The sequence below is a fragment of the Malaclemys terrapin genome, chromosome 5 (assembly GCF_027887155.1).
Source record: "Malaclemys terrapin pileata isolate rMalTer1 chromosome 5, rMalTer1.hap1, whole genome shotgun sequence".
NCBI lineage: Eukaryota > Metazoa > Chordata > Testudines > Emydidae > Malaclemys > Malaclemys terrapin.
In genome coordinates this window covers 121,018,132-121,035,703 of record NC_071509.1, presented here as the reverse complement: position 1 = coordinate 121,035,703, position 17,572 = coordinate 121,018,132, and the positions used below count along the sequence as shown (strand labels likewise).

General features: G+C 45.6%; 1 protein-coding gene across 6 annotated transcripts in view; it reads left to right on the top strand.

The window, feature by feature from the left end:
• LOC128838332 (protein FAM13A-like) overlaps positions 1 to 17,572 on the top strand; it is a 359,314-nt gene that overhangs the window by 155,898 nt on the left and 185,844 nt on the right. For 3 of the 6 annotated variants that reach the window (XM_054030433.1, XM_054030432.1, XM_054030430.1), the window contains exons 1-3: positions 5,858 to 5,938; positions 9,476 to 9,665; positions 16,528 to 16,737. In XM_054030433.1, the coding sequence (XP_053886408.1) occupies positions 5,864 to 5,938; positions 9,476 to 9,665; positions 16,528 to 16,737 (475 nt within the window). In that variant the 5' untranslated portion in view covers positions 5,858 to 5,863. Of the gene's footprint in view, positions 1 to 5,857; positions 5,939 to 9,475; positions 9,666 to 16,527; positions 16,738 to 17,572 lie in introns of those variants that run through there. The other 3 variants (XM_054030435.1, XM_054030434.1, XM_054030436.1) reach the window with 2 other exon arrangements.

Sequence of the window (17,572 nt, the reverse complement as noted above, 5' to 3'; positions counted from 1 at the left end):
ATTAATTGCAGTTAACTCACGCAATTAACTCAAAACAAATTAATTCAATTAAAAAAATAATCACGATTAATTGCTGTTTTAATTGCAATGTTAAACAATAATAAAATGCCAATTTAAATTTGTTGTAAATATTTTGGGATGTTTTTCTACATTTTCAAATATATTAATATCAATGACAACACAAAATACGAAATGGACCAGATTGGGTCAGTTTGTGCATTTCCAGTGCTTTCTGTACTCCAGCCACACCTGAGGTTTCTTGTCCTGTCCAATTCCCTTAATCTCTCTCCAGATCTGTGCTAATCACCATAGTATCTGAGTTTATTTTCCCCCCCCACCATTCTAAGTTGTATCCAGGCATGCACATGCCTCCCACCCCATTGGAATTATTAGTGGGAAGAATTTTTAAATTAAAAAAAAAAAAAAAGGAATTGGGAGTGTGGAAGTCCTTCAGCCTAGCAGAAGGTCAGGCAGTGCGGTCAGCAGTAGCTGCTTTCTTACTGCTGCTGTCCACAGCATTAGCAGAGAATCCTCTGGCTCTTTATCGGTATGGGCAAGACAGGAATGAGGGGTGGGTCCAGGAATACATAGACTGGCTGTTTTCACAGCTGGCTCCCTGTTCATGTGTGGGGTGTCATGGTAGCAATGCTGAATTCTGGTGTCACGGTGGAAACAGTGAACAATAGTCACTTTCAACCATTGTGATATTACGTACTGTGGGAGTGGGGGGAGATGTGGGGAAGTTCCTTTGAATATTTAAATACTTCTCCAGCCGTTCCTTTCCTCTGGGAAGTGTTGATTCATCACCTGAAGTTTAGATTTATATGCATAGCCAAATAATTTTGGAGCTAGCTTGTGCTCTTGAGTGTCTTTGCTTCACGTACTGGTTATTACCTCTAATTAGAGAGCAGATAATATAGACCTGTACATCAAGCTGTGCAAAGTATGCCCTCTGGATTACAACAGAGTTATTTCGAAAGCCTTCGAGCAACATCTTGTGCAGGCATTAAGATGGTGGTACAGTTGCGCGCTGCAGGAAACCTGTATGTGATTAAAGCTAGCTTGGCGGCCAGTGATATTCAGCTTGTGGCTCTAGCACAGGGGTAGGCAAATTTTTTGGCCCGAGGGTATGGAAATTGTATTGCAGGCCATGAATGCTCACGAAATTGGGGGTTGGGAGGGGATGCGGGCTCTGGCTGGGGGTGTGGGCTCTGGGGTGGGGCTGGAGATGAGGGGTTGGGGGTGCAGGAGGGTGCTTCAGGCTGGGACCGAGGGGTGTGGAGGGCAGGGGGGGGGGATCAGGGCTGGGGCAGGGAGTTGGGGCATGGGAAGGGGTCGGGGTGTAGGCTCCTGGTGGCGCTTACCTCAAGCAGCTCCCAGAAGCAGCAGCATGTCCTCCCTCCAGCTGGTATGTGGAGGTGCGGCCATGCAGCTCTGCCTGGTGCTCCGTCTGCAGGCGCCACCCCTGCAGCTACCATTGGCCCTGGTTCCCTGCCAATGGGAGCTGCAGGGGCTGTGTTTGGGGTGGGGGCTGCATTCGGAGTCCCCTGGCAGTCCCACACATAGGAGCCAGAGGTGGGACATGTCATTGCTTTCAGGAGCTGTGCGGAGCAGGGCAAGGCCCTGACCCTGCTCCCCGGAGGGAGCTCAAGGGCTGGATTAAAACGTCTGGAGGGCCGCCCACCTTTTCTCTAGAGGGCCCTGCATATATCTCCTGATCGGAACCCAGGGCCGTCCCTAGCCATTTTGGTGCCCTATGCAGCCCCCCCGCAGGGAGGCTGTGTGGGGCCCCAGGCCTCCGTGGGAGGGGCAGAAGGGGCACCGCCCCCCAGCACTCACCGGCAGCGCGGCTGGGAACCAGGGCAGAGGAGCAGGCTGGGGCTGGGTTACTCCACTTACCATGCGGTGAGTGCAGGCCTTTCCCCTGCAGCAGTCCTCAGGGGAGTGGGGACAGAGCAGGGGTGGGAAGAGGTGGGGCGGGGGCTTTGGGGAAGGGGCGGGACTGGGGTGGAGCAGGGGTGGGAAGAGGCAGAGCAGGGGCGGGGGCCATAGGGAAGAGGCAGAGCAGGGGCTGGAGCAGCACGCAGCTGCGCAGGGCACCAGGAAATGTGGTGCCCCAAATTTCCTGGTGCCCTAGGCAGCTGCGTACTTTGCGTATGGGTAAGGATGGCCCTGTCGGGATCCCTTCATGTGCTGGCTGGTCTTGGGGTCGGAATAGTGGTTGCATAAATGTTTCCCATACAAAAGCGCTCTCCTTGCTGCCTGACACATTTAAGTGCCTAGGAAATGGGGTAAGGAAGAGGTAAAGAGAAGCAATGTTAGGTCAAATGGTGGTGTAGAAGCAAAAGGCAATCATGGGAGAACATGGCATTAAGTTGCAATGTTTTAGTTGCTATGTTGCATCACTGTGACTTTACCACATTAGTTTCATGCAATGCCACAACCAAATACCCAAAGCAGTGTTGGGATGTCATACAGGGATTATTTGGTAGCTGTCTGTGACAGGGATGATTGCTACTGATTTTGTTCTATACAGATGTTGTGAGTCACTTATGGCAAATCATTGAAGGTTTCCTAGATAGGGAGATTCACTGCAGTTAAGAACCAGAGTGTGTCAGTGTCTGCCTTACTTCTCCAATGCCAGAAGTATGAACTGATCCTTGGAGCTGTTGATGCAGCATGCTTTCCTCCTAACAATTCTCAGCCTGACCCCTGGTCCAGTAACTGCTGGGAGTGGGGGAACAAGTCACCCAGGAGCATGTATCCAGGGGAAGGACCTGGGAATGCTTACACCTAGACTGGTATTAGATGGCAGGTGCAAGAAAAGATTGGACTGCGTCTGTGTGGACAATGGGAAGTTGAGTTGCGGTGCTGCAACGGGCAAAGTAAGTGGAGGTGGGATGGGGATAGCCGCATTTGGGAAGCATCTCTTGTTTGGAAGACGGATAGGGGAGTAGATGATGTGTATACTTGTCATCTCTCTGAAGAGGTTAAGCAAGTACATAATAATAATACTGAAGGAGGAGACCCATTGCATTTCATGAAGATACTGAGTTTAAAAAAATGCAGACTCTGCTCCTGCCAGTTCTTGTTAATTGCATCTTTCAGTTGCAGTAACTTCTCCCTGTGAACACTCCTCACCATTGCTGCCTTTGGCCAACCGATAATTTTTTACTCTTCCACTGTTCTGGAAATGAGAATTTCTTGTCCACTCCAATAAATAGGTTTATGAAAGCCTTTCGGTAAAGCGCTTGTTATTTATCTTGGGATCATGGTTTTAATCCATCACTCTTGCGGTCCACATGGACAGTCTTTTCCCCAGAGACTGTTGTCCAGATCCTAGTTTGAGACATGTTATCTGGTTTCACCTTTGTAACTACAATGAAGGTTAAGAAGAACGCAGCTCTGTGTGATTTTTGTGAAAAGCACATTAGTGGCTTAAGGAGAGGAATGGAGTAGGAGCATATTGACTCAAATCCACTCTTGAGTCCTATAATTCCTTGAAGGAAATAGAAAACTAAAAGACAGTTGATGTTAAGGCAATAGTAACCGTCTTTTACTGTTCATTCCCTCACTTTGCAGGTGAAGGTACATATTAAATTGACAAATCTGTTCTTAAAGGAGAACTGAAATTTAATATAGGAGATTCTAATAATTTCACCTAATTACAAAAAAAGCTCAGTCACTTACAGAAAAAATCTCCTTGGTCCCAAGGCAATATTTATGTGGCTGATGTCAACTGGGCCCATCCCCTTCCCCTCTGACTTGCAGTTCAGTCCCTTCCCACCTACCCCTGAAAAAACTCTATTCTCTTTGCTCCATTTTCACTCAGTCTCTGGACACCTCATCTTCTCTCTTGAAGTTTAGTGCTCCTGTACCTGATGACCTAGCCCACCTCCAAGGGCCAGATTTTCAAAGGAGCTCAACTTCTACTTAGGCACCTAGGTCCCAATTCAGGAAAGCAGCAGATATTCCTGACAGCACTATAATCACGTGTTTAAAGTTAAACACATGCCAAAGTATTGTTCTGAATAGAAATAGATTTAAGTACATGCTAAAGTGCTCTTGTGAAGTCGGGTTCCAAAAGAGAGCCGAATATTCAAAGGAGCTCAGCACTTGGAATGCAGTTGGAAGATCTGGGCCCTTATTTTAGTGCCTAATGGGAGCTGAACTGTTTTGAAAATCTGGCCCTGAATTTCAACTCCTAGTTGAGTAATTTCTGACCCTGGCTGAAAATCAAACGCTGGTAGAAGCTCGAATGAAATGGAACTGGGCAGAGTCTGGAACTCTCTCTAGTTCTCTTCCAAATGTTGTAATGTGTTCTGGAATTTTATGGATGCTTGAATACTGTCAGTTACTGGTAGCATGTCTCATGCTCCTCCCACCCCGGTACCACATGCTATACGTTCTGACGTGCGTGGTAGCAGGGTCCACTTGCCCAGTACACGGCAGGCTACCATGCTGTAGATTTAAACCCTGGCTTGCCATCCACTAAGTCTCTGTGTAGACAAGCCATTAGTCTCTCTGTTCCTTTTGCCATCTGACCAATACCACAGGAGAAGAGGACCACCCAGGAGGATTATGTTTGTGTCGTTTAAGCTTCAGGGGAGAGGAGAGAGGAATGAGCAGTATCACAGGCATTTCAGAATTCAGGTCATGTAATGGGTCTCATAGTACTGTATTCTAACTTGGCACTTCTAAGTACATTACTGGATTGAGATGAGGTGTCCTATTAGTACTGAATTTGAGGTTAATAGAATTACACCTTAGGAAACCTTACATGAAAATGTATCAGCTCATGCACAAAATCTACTTGCCTGCCCTTTGCCGTGGTTGAGACTAATAGGAGGGGGAAAAGATAATTCACCTATGTAAAAATAATAATTAATAATAATTCTCTCTGGGTGAATGGACACGTTTTGCAAGGTTGACTTAATCAGACATTATATTGGTGACAGAACTGTGATGTCTAAGACTTTTTCACTTTAACCGTTAAATGCGTCAAGTGAAAAATGCCAGTGTAAATTTCTGTAGGAACATGCCCCATCAATGCAAAAGGCCTAGATGTTGCCCTTGTTCTTATGCCATCCAGTTATTTGTCATGTTCTTTGTTAATAGCTACTTAATTATTTTGTTGCCAAAATTTTAAAAGGAATTAATGCATTTGCTACTTTGAATTGAATAGCAACTGCCGTTTACTAGGTTAGGCTAAATGGATCAGTTAAAATGATACAGAGGAAGTGACATATGCTATATGCACTCTATGCAGAATGCATTTTGTTTTGAGAAATCAGCATTGCTTCAGAAAGTTGAGACGTTTGTGTGCTGGCTAGTATTGTACTGTGGAGTCTTCACAAAGGGATTTGTTCAGCCTGAAGGTATGTTTGAGTTTTGTAACAGGCTGGAAGGAAGAGAGAAGTATTAGTATCACTAACTCAGAAATGGGAATAATGATGCTAATGAGGCAGAGTCACCGAGTGTTAGCCTCTGCCTGAGGCAAGATTGTTGTCAGGGTGACGTTACTCTGTAGGACACATCTTCTGTAAAGTCTTTGGACTGCCTGCCTATAAGAAATGCTTGGTAATTAATGAAGAGATGTTAACGACTTAAGTACCAAGTCACATGACTCCTCCAGACTGCCAATAAAAGACTCCCTGGAATCAGATTTCAACTGCAGGGGCTGATCCCAGCCATGTGTGTGGAATCTAAGAAGCAAAAGCTAACTTTCTGGAGATTCAGCCAACAAAACAAGAGTTCCATAGCAATTTTTGGCCCATTTTGGGGCTATTTTTGTCTTTTTTTTCCCCCTGAACTATAAGGCTTTCATGGCATGGAATCTTAATAGCCTTCAGTACTCTGCTTAATGCTTTCATCCCATCTTCATCAGTTCGTCCAGACACTTCCTGAAAGAATGGGGGCAGGCGCATTAGCCATCTGTGTGAGTACAGACTGTCTGTTGTATGCTGTGATTACTCAGAGTATGCGGAGGGAGGCCTCATCCAGTCACTAGTTTATTAAACTGCATAAACTTAACAGTGTGTGCATCTGCAGGAAGAAGATGTTGGGTAGTATCAACATGTCTGAGATTGGCTGATTTACTTTTTTATCTTGCAAATCTAAACTAACCAATCACTGTGGATCTATTCAGGATTTTCCTCTTTTGCTCTATCCACAACATCCTTGCACTCTGAGCCATTGTTAATTTCATGGGGGGGATGAGTGAATATTTCCTAGTTTCTTTCTCACTTTTACTCTGAATTGAAATGCAGGCGCTCTCTCTTTCTCTCCTGTTTATATTGGACACCTAGTCCAGGAGGCTGTTACAGTGGGAACACGATACATATACTAGAACTGACATGTTTTTGGTTGATTCAGTAAACTAAAATGGTATTATTGGTATTTCTCCTCTCTTGTTTTTGATCCTAGTCTTTTCACTCTGTTTTAGGTTTAGATGACCTGTTGCCCCTTCGAAACAGTGTCTAGTGATGGTGAAATTGATTGACAATTTTGTTTTTTTACCACAGGCCCACTGCAACATGTAGTTTAATTAAGATAATTTGAAAAGGGCAGAAGTGAAAAAACATGTTCCTGAAGTTTGTGACTAGTCTTCTAAAATTCATACTACTGTCTCTTGTTACACTCTGCAATGCCATTAAGCAAAAAATGGTTAAGTGGGCCAATCATTTATGTCTTTATCTAAAAAAAGCAACCGATTTTGATTAATTTATTTCTACTAAGTAGGATTCAGTTCGCTGCTTAGAGACTGCCACGGGGAATGGTTTCTTACTGATCACTTAAGTAGGTTTTTTCTTTCTGCTAGAGGCAAGACTTTTATATTTTACATACTTAGGTCTAACAAAGATTTATAAATATATCAGGAATTACACAGGATATGTCAGCTTTAAACAATTTCCTTTTTCTAATCTCTGTTAAAGAATAGGACTGGGAGATCTGGATTCTGTTTCTGGATCTTTTACAGACTTCCCTTGTAAACTTGAGCAACACACCTCACCCCTCAGGGCTTCAGTTTTTCCCCATTGTGAAATCGAGATGGGTTACCACTTACCAGCTTCCCAGTGATTATATGTGGCTAAGCGCACGCGTAAGAGTTTATAAGTTTGGGCCCTTAATTAGAAAAGTGTTTCAAAATCCTCTAATAGAAGTATTATTATTATCATTATTATTTGCCTGGTCCATACAACCCAATCTTTGCATTGGCATATATCTTAAATGAAAATAGCTTACGGTAGTCACTTGTAATTCTCATAAGAAATATTATTTTTAAAATGGCAACAGTCAATGGAAGCTGGAATTTGAACATTGACTATACTTATTTATCATATGTATTTATAAGGTGATCATTACAACACAATTTTTAATTATATGGACTTATACCCTTTTTCAAATAATATGGAGTATTTATAATTTATTCTATAGCCTTAGATACACAAGCAACATCTTCTGTATATGTTAGACCACCACAGTCCAAGAAAGTCATTTACATACCAGATTGCATGAAGTTGCCAAGTCCTGGTATCAAACAGATGATTCTAGTACACATTTCCTCATAGAAGCTGTGCTTAGCAAAAAGATGCAGCAATCTTGGTAAGAAACGATTAATACAAATTCTCTCTCTTGTACCTGGAAGAAGGTACAGCCTGGCTTAATATCAAAGTCTGGACAAGTGTTCAAGTTAGTTAATGAGGTGGAGTTGAAACATCATGTTGCATTTAAAGAGATTAGAAAATGGTAATGTTTATTTGAAAACAAAACCATAGGTGTGAGTATCGTTAAATAGCTCTGTCCCTATATGTTGTGACACACAAATTGCAGACAAGACTTGAGACGTTTCTACAGACAGGACTTGAGACATTTCTACCAGGTTTCAGTGCTTATTATCAATACATTCCCAGATTCAGCTGTTTCTTATACTCCACACTTTGAATTCCATTGTGTCATGGGTCATCACCACCAGTCTTGTTAGCTGCTAATAAACTTGATGTACACTTTTTAAAAAATAGGGTTACCATACATCCAGATTTTCCCGGACATGTCCGGCTTTTTGGGCCTCAAATCCCCGTCCGGGAGGAAATCCCAAAAAGCTGGACATGTCCGGGAAAATAGGGAGGGAGGGACTGGCAGTGCTCGGCTGGGGGCCGGGGGTGCTTGGCCGGCGGTGCGGGGTCGGGGGTGCTTGGCCGGCGGTGCGGGGCCGGGCCGGGCCCGGCGGCGCGGAGCCAGGGGCCGGCGGTGCGGATCCGGGGGTGCTCGGCCGGGAGCTGGGGCCGGGGGTGCTCGGCCGGGGGTGGTGGTGCTCGGGCCGGGGGTGTTCGTCGGGGGCCGGGCCGGGGCTGCTCGGCCGGGGGCCGGCGCCTGGTGCCCCAGGGCCCGAGCCAAGCCGGGCGGGAGACTCCGGGGCCAGAGCCTCTGGGCCGGCTGGCCGCCAGGGGGGCCGGACTGGGCCACGCCTCCCCCCCCACCGCCCCAGCTTGCCTGCTGCTTCAGGCTTCCCGCGAATCAAATGTTCGCGGGAAGCAGGGGAGGGGGAGGGGCAGGGCAGCGAAGCGTCCAGGGGAGGGGGTGGAGTTGGGGCGGGGCCAGAGCAAGGGGCGGGGCTGGGGCAAGGGGCGGGGAAGGGGCGGAGTTGGGGCGGGGCCGGGGGCCGTGGAGTGTCCTCTTTTTGGACACTTAAAATATGGTAACCCTTTAAAAAATGTGGGTTGAATGGATTTAGGTGAGTTACATTCTACTTGCCTATAATAAATAAACCAAAGATGATGTGATGTATGGTGCGTTAAGCTACTGCTAGATGAAGAGAGTTCTCCTTTCAACCGCAAGCTATCCTATCTTGGTTTACATTTCTACCCTTATCTATTACTTACCCTGTTACCATTAGGTTTTATCTGGACACTTTATCTTGTGGATTCTTCATCTATTCAGTCTTAAGTCAAGGCGGGTTATCTTTCCAAAAGATAATGCTGTCGGTTCCAACAGAAGTTATGGGCTTGATGCAAAAATTATTGGGTGAGGGAGGTTCTTCTCTCTGTGTTATATAGGAGGTTAGACTCAGTGGTCAGAGTGGTCCCTTCTGGCCTTAAAATCAGAGTCTAAGTTGATGATTGATATTTTGCAGCTAACATAAGTGGTCCCTTCTGAGTCTGACCCACTGGTTACTGTAGCAATATAGCTTGGATACTGCAGTGTATTATCCACCCTATCTCTTAGCTACAGATAAGTTGTGGCTTTGGACTCCTCCTCCTTATTTTCTTTTTCCTTTCCCTCCCCTTGTTCTCTGTCCTACCCGTTTATAATGTACGACTTCATAGAGATTTTGCTGTGGACTAAAGTAAAACAAAAAAACCCACCAGCCCTGCAGACTGTTCTATTTCAAAACCCAAAAACTTAATTCTTAACTGACATGCAACCTCCTGTAGTAAATGTGACCGACTGCTCTCTTTTCCTCTGCTCCCTTAAGCAAAGTAAATCAGCAGTGAGGCTAAAGGAAGACATGAAAAAGATAGCTGCACTGCCACTGAACAAGCAGAGGGACGATCGCTGTCAGAAGGTGTTCGGTGTGAGTCTCCAGGACCTCCAGCAGCAGGGACTTACCAAGAATGGTCTCCCAGCAGTGATGTGGAATACAGTAGAATATCTGACCCAGCACGGTAAAGTTAACACAGTCTCTTTCATTTAATAGTGTTATTAATATAAGCCTCTTCAAAGGAAGTTTTCTGTTTGTTTATTTATTTTCATTTATTTGGCATGAAAACTGAATCAAGCTGTGGATCAAACTGTGCTGAAAATAATACTGCATTTGGCTTTCCTCTTTTTGCTTGGTTGCCTTTATGTGGAAGTATATTTATAGGGACATTCGCAAATGTAATCTGCTGTGTTATAAAGTGGCTATAAAGAATCTGTTCATTTTATAATTTAAAATGTTTTTATAACTAGACTTGCATTATTGGTTGATTAAAATTAACCAGATATGCTCATAATTTCTGACTCTAGGTCCTACACATAAACATAGTAGTGAACGTGTATGATAGTGAATAGAATGCCGTGTGTAATTGTAAGCCCCAGAATGGGCTTTTTGTTTTTATCAGCTAGCCCGGGAAGGTTTCATGTAAGCCTCTAAACTTCCAACCTCTCCTTACATACATTTAAGTTGTAGAATAGAATGAACTTCTTTCTCAGCGGATAAAATACACCTCTTTTCAGAGGGCCAATGCAAGGCCGTTGGTACAAATGCGAAGCACTTCTGTGGCTCTTAAATGATGGCTAAGCCTTGTGCTGGCCTGCTACATGGGAGTGAATTTCACTCTGTGAGAATTTACATCTTCTGGGCTCACCCTAGAGAGTGGAACAATGTCCTTTTTAAGGATTCTCCTTCATGCCTGCTTTTTAAAAGCCCTGTAACACTGGTTAAATTGCAGTGTTTAGGTTTCCAGCCCACACTTTGGGAAAATAACCAAGCTTTTAAAAACAAACTCATAATAAGCTAACAGGGATTAATATAGGAGGTGAATTCGCAGTGCAATAGCTGTTCGTGACAAATAACTCAACAAATAACTTTCCAAGTGGGTTAAGCTAAACAGGGACAAAGCACTTTTATTCCGGAATAAGAGTGTCCACATATAGAGTTATTCAGGAACAGCTGTTGCTGGATAATTCCATGGTCAGACAAGCTGTAAGATATTTCAGATGTGATGGAGGAGGGCAAAATCAAGGGCCTGAGTCTCTTCTCAGTTAAACTTCTATAACTCCATTTCAGTCAATAGAGGTACACTGATATAAAAGTGGTGTGAGATCTCAGTCACCCGCCAAGACCTTCTCATAGCAAGTGGTGTGGGTGATTGCTGTTTGGGGGCATGGTTTGGATCTCACTTTTGTTTAATTGATTTGGTTAGTGGGAAGGAGGGTTGATCATTTTTAGATTCATTTTCATTTTGTGTCATATCAATGAGGAGGCCAATTTGGTAATGCCTTGATGTAGTACGTGTAGAATGTACAATCCTTTGGAATTGGAGGCACAATACCAGTCCACTGGGGGTTATATTGTATATTGGAGAATGATTAGGATTCTCAGCATACATTAGAGTGACCAGACGTCTCGATTTTAGGGGACTTGTCCCGCATCCCGACCTTACATCAGTTGGGATGCCCTTTGTCCTGATACCGGGGACCGTCTGGACCACAGCCATGGCGCCGCCGCTCACCGCTTCCTGGTGCAGCTCCCGGCTCCCGCCTGCTGGCAGGAGCACCGCGTGTTGCAGGGGTGGGGCTTGCAGATGCTGGGAGCAGGCAGAGCGGGCAGAGTGCTGCACCTGTATTACCCCGTGACTAAAGTGTGCTCGGGGTGGGGATGAAGATTGACTGGTGCTCCCTTTGGAGTCTTCCAGTGTTGCTCCTTAACTGGCATAAGAGATCGTTGTGCACTGTGATAGCATACAGCAATGGCAGTTGGCTGGAACACTCGGTTGTTTTTGTAAGAAGGTTCCTAGAGCAGATGTTCCTCTGGATTTTTCCCCTCTCCACTGAAAACATTTCTGTGCAACTACAGTTTGCTCTCCCAAATTCTGAGCAAGAATGTGGACTTTCTTTAGAAGGCTTCTTGGCATTGATCCCCAGTGATGGGTGGGTGTGAATGAGCAAGCCTCCAACAGTGCCATGACCACTCAAATGAGTGTACACGAGATGCTGCTGCGTTTTGCACAGTTTCTTCAGGTCCTTCTGTTTTCCCACGGGACCCTTCTGGCCATCATCTTGTCTTCTTTCACTTGGGTTTCCTCAGGGACTCTTCTTCTGGTTTTGTTTTTGTTTTGTTTGGATTCTCCTTTATCCAAACTTAACAGCTTCACATCTTCTGGTTAGGGAGAGAAACAAACTCCTCTGAAATTTACAGGCTGAGAATGGCTCCCCTTTCTGTACCTCTGAGTGTGGCGCCATGACAGATTTCCTTTTCTTTATTGTCCCAACACCTTGCTGTTTGAGTTTAATTTTACATTGACATATTTTCCTTTTCTACTATCACTCGCATGAGCAGGGCCGGCTCTGGCTTTTTTGCCGCCCCAGGCAAAAAAGCCTCCCGCCGCCTCCTGGCCCCTGGCGGGGAGCACGGCAGGGGAGGGCGCCGAGCCCAGCCGCAGCCCAGGTCTCCCCGGCTGGCAGGAGCACCGGGGGGAGGGCGGAGAGCCCGGCCGGGGCCCCACTCTCCCCGACTGGCCGGAGCGCGGGGAGGAGGGCGGAGAGCCCGGCCGGGGCCCCGCTCTCCCCGACTGGCCGGAGCGCCGGGAGGAGGGCGAAGAGCCCGGCCGGGGCCCCGCTCTCCCCAACTGGCCGGAGCGCCGGGAGGAGGGCGGAGAGCCCGGCCGGGGCCCCACTCTCCCCGACCGGCCAGAGCGCCGGGGGAAGGGCGGTGAGCCCGCTGTGGCTCCGCTCTCCCCAACCGGCCAGAGCGCCGGGGGAAGGGCGGCGAGCCCGCCGCGGCTCCGCTCTCCCCGACTGGCCGGAGCACCGGGGGGAGGGCGGCGAGCCCGCCGCGGCTCTGCTCTCCCTGGCGGCTGGAGCACTGCGGGGAGGGCGGTGAGCCCAGTCACGGCTCCGCTTTCGGGCCTGAGCGCCGCCCCCCTCCCGGTGCCGCCCCAAGCACATGCTTGGTAGGCTGGTGCCTGGAGCTGGCCCTGCGCATGAGGATGGTAGGGGAGCAGAAATGGAGGAACCAGATCAGTCACTTTCTGCAGGATTTAAAAAAAACAACAACCCATGAACCCTTTTTTAGCCTGTGTGGCTGGAAACAACCTTCCAAATGTGAATCAATTATAGTGCCCGATTTTTGTCACCCCTCTTCATTCTGAGCAGTGTGTTACTCTGTGAGGAATTGTAGTGAAATCAGGTAGGGGATTGGCTGAGACCCATCTGGTGAATGTACCCTTTTCTTTAGATACATGACTCCTTCCTCTTGGTTGCTCAGTGCATCTCTGATCTTTAGATTGTAAGCTTTCCAAGGCAGGGCCTGTGTAGATATTGCTGACCTGTGCAACAGCAAGCATGTAATAACAGCTAATGTGAGATCATTCATCGGCAAGCCTAGTACCATCCCCTAGGTCAAAAGACCTAAGGGATGGTACTAGGAAGACAAATCCTAGGACTCCAAATGACAGAGCCTCCTGGCTTCTGTGAGTGAAGGGGGTTGTGTAGGCAGGGGTCAGGATGGAGGAAAGGAATCTTTGCTATTCTACCCTTCAACATTCTGGCTACATTTATTAAGAGAAAAGGGGAGGTGTCTGCTACTGTGCCCTTCTTCCAACCTCTAGTTTTGAGCCCAGGGAAGTCCTCTGTTTTTCGACAAGCAACAGCAGAATAGAATCAACCTGCTTTTTTCATTGATCTAGTCTGCATGATGAGAAATACTCTTCTTTCCCAGTAGATTCACAAGGCTGTGAATTAGGGTTCCCAACTTTCTAATTCCAGAAAACCGAACACCCTTGCCCCGCCCTTTCCGGGGGCTCCACCCCTTCCTGAGGCCACGCCTCCGCTCACTCCATCCCCGCTCCCTCCGTCGCTTGCTCTCACTCACCCTCTCTCAAGTGCTCATTTTCATTGCAAGGCCCAAACAGGCATAGTTATTGTTTTGACAGATGTATTATGCTAAGTTCAGGTTTTATTTGTCATAGGACGCTACAGCTGGCAGCAAAATAGTCAAAAAGCGTAATTTAAACAAATACGAAATTTCACAAAGGTTTTCATGATTCTTTCCCTCACCTCTTCCCATTTTTCGTAACCAGCTCCACGTTTTTTGTTCACTAAAGTTATTGTAATTTTATGTGTGGAATTAGGACCACACATTATCACAGGGGCAATGGGTCCATTAAAGGCCCACTCCTGAAGCCCAAATACAAATCCATAGAGGACAACCACAGAAATGCACACCTGTCCAGATACCTATATAAATAAACCTGTTGAAACTGACTCCCACACCTACATGCAGATACACACGGGTATTCATGTGTACACATCTAACATTCACTAACACATATACTTCCACATTATTTAATATTACAATTGTTGTTTAGTGCCTAGAGACCCCAACTAAGATCAAGGCTCCAGCGTGGTAGTGCTGGACATATACATAAAAAGAGAGAATCTGCAACAAAGAATTTATAATGTAGCTAGACAAAGGTGGGGAAAAATGTGTGGCATTGGCTCTTCTGCAACTACTAGTCAACAACATTCACCTTTTAAGAAATAATACATTTCTTTTAGAGTTTCCTTCTCTTATAAAATATGTATGTATTCATTTCATAACAAGTTTTTAAGTCATCAATTTTTTTGTGCGCAGGCCTGCAAAAGGAATAACAGTCGAAGAGTTAAGCTGCAAATTTTATTCACACAGGTATACGCACATGCGGCAATACATGCACCTCGAACAGTCAGCGGCCTGCTGGGATCCTTTTTTGACCGGATGTTCCGGTCCTAAACCAAACACCTGGTCACCCTACTGTGGGCTGCCTTCTACTGCCACGGTCTAGGGTGAAGAGACTCTGGGTTTGTTTTCACTGCAATTAAAAACCCGCAGCTGGCCTGTGTCAGCTGACTTGGGCTCGTGGGGCTCGGGCGAAGAGGCTCTTCACTTGCAATGTAGGTGTTCGGGCTTGGGCTGGAGCCTTGGCTCTAGGACTCCGTGAGGTGGGAGGGTCCCAAAGCTTGGGCTGCAGCCCAATCCCAAACATCTGCATTGCAATTAAACAGCCCCTTAGCCTAAGCCCTGTGAGCCCGGTCAGCTGTCACGGGCCAGTCCCAGGCATCTCATTGCAGTATAGAAACATGCTCTGTGTATTACAGATGGTTGGAGTAAGATTGCCACCACCATGCTTCAGTGTTGTTTTATTCATGTAGCACAATGACTTGTGAGGATGATGTATAGGGAGAAGGTGCTTGGGAGCCAATCAACTAATGGTCAAGGGGAAAAGATCATGGTAATATCCTACTGGTGTATTGATAAAACGGACTCGTGGCGGCACACTACGCTTCCTTAAAGAAACCTGAAACCCAAATGCCCCATCTATCTGCCAACATAAACTGATTGAATTAAATCCTTGTCTCTGGTGGAAACTTAAGTGAGCCCTGGGTTCTAAACTGAGAAGGTGATGGTCTGATAAATCCCCATCCCTTCTCCAATGTGAAAACAAGATCTAAAAGATGTCCAATTGTCTGAGAAGAGCCTGCGATAAACTCATGGTTTTCAAGGCAGCCATGAGCTCCTGAGCTAACCTGGAAGAGCAATTTTCTGCATAGACGTTGACATTAACTAGGAAGAATAACTAACACGGCCCTCCATGTGAGCTCAGTTCATTTGGATGGGAAATAAGAGGTACACAGTGCACCATCGCTAATGCCAATTCAGTTCCATCCTGGAACTCTCACTGAGTGAAGACCCACGTGAATGGTCACTGCTGACATCTGAAGTTAGATGTGGACAACCCACTGCAGAACCCCTGTTCAAGTTCATGTTGACCTGAATACCTATCCAAGCTAGCTGAGCTGGCTGTAGGTCAGCTGTATCATCTAGACACACTCTGTTATACAGACAGAATTGGCATTTTATGGGGGAAGATACCTCTGCAAATGTTAAAAATCACCCATTTTTCCCCAAAATCATCTAGCCTAGCCTTTTTCCAGAATGAATTTCTTATTGGAAGATAAAGAACATCTTATCTGTGTGGGGAATTTGTTATTTTGCCCAACTTCTTGCACAGAAATGCCATTCGTTACTATTCTGCAGTGCTTCCCATTGTGCAGCAGATGTCAGAATAGCAACATTGCTTTCTATGCACCAGGTGTATTCTGCAAGTTGGGCCTTGTGTTTTAACGATGTCTCTTTCTGACTTTAAAATGTTCCATGCTATGTTTGTAACCCTTTTAGTATTAAGCTTCAGCATGAAAGACTAATTCTGCAGAACTGGTTTGAAAGACTGCAACGTTTTGGTTACTGGGGTGCTTTTAAAAAAAATATACTGACTCCTCAGTTTTGTGGAGTTGTTCTACTTAAGTGTTTGAATCTAGGAATGTCCTTGGAATGCAGTTAACTTTTTAATATGATGTAGTTCTCCTGGCGTCCTCTATGGAAGATGTAGATTTCTTTTACTTTCCTGAACAAGTCCACTGAAGCAAATAGGGGACTTTTCACATGAATGACATTACTCACATAAGTGGTAGCAGGATCAGGACCTGACTGGACACCAATTGAAGTATGTGGAAATAGGTTCCAGCCATTTGGGCCCAAATCCAGAACAGTGCTGAATATTGACAAGTTATACTGAAGTCGTTAGGCATTGTGGGTGCTTGGTAGATATTTGTAGGACTCTGGATCTGGTCTTAAACGTTCATTATTACTTTATCCAGAGAATCCACTGGCTAATAGCTTTGAGTCTTGGTTACTTACAGAATGGTACTGTTCTCAACAGGGTGTGCTAATTGAATGCCAAGTGCATGTTGTTTGTTTTACTCATGTTTAATATGTAATTACAGGGCTGACACAGGAAGGTCTCTTCAGGGTGAATGGTAACATGAAAATGGTGGATCAGTTGCGTCTGAAATATGACCGAGGAGAGGAAGTGGAGCTGGCTAAAGATGCTGATGTGTGTTCAGTAGCCAGTTTGCTGAAATTATTTCTGAGGGAGCTGCCAGATGGGGTGATCACTTCTGCATTGCATTCCAGATTTATACAGCTTTACCATGGTGAGTACAAGTAAAATCCTTTGATAACCTGACATGTAGTTGCTTTCTTGGGAACCAGAATTTACAGACTCCACCTGCCTGTATAGCATTTCTTATTGTTTTGCTCTTTCCATTTTGGATTTCCCTTGGCATCAACCACCATCTCCCAAATGCATGTGCTCATGGTCACATGCACACACACACCCCTCCCTAACAATTTGAGTGGAAAACGTCGTGGTTGTGTAAGACATAGCTATTACATCTTTAGATAGAAAATGGTTTCTTCCATAAATGGCAAAACCTGCGCGGTTTGATGTGACTCCGATAATTCAGTTAAAGGCTCCTGATCTTAACTTAGCTTTCTAAAATGGACAGTTGTTTGTTAACTGTTCTTGTCGACCTGAGCCCTAGACAGTATGTAAGATGTGGCCTTTTCCGGACAAAGCTTTCCTGTCATTCTCTGAGGACAGAGACTTGTTTTTTTAAAAGATTTACTAGTGGACTCTAGGAAAGGAAAATTTATAGCTGAACGTGACCTGCTTATCAAACTGAACACCTACAGGGGCCCAAACATTGTTTATCTCCCAGTGTGTCCATATCTAGATTACTCAGCTTACAGGTAAAAATATTATTCCTCCTCACCTTCTTTATTGCCAGGCTCAAACTCAACCTGGGAGGTGACTGGCAAGTGATGTTCTTTCCCGTGACTCATGCATCATCACCAGTAATAAAGATTCCGCAGTTGGAACTTTAATTAACAGTTCGGTTGAATAATGCATTGATCTTATCTCTTCATTGTATGAGCCAGAATAGACTTCAGTGGCCCTACTGTCCTTCCAGAGGATACGAGTGGGTC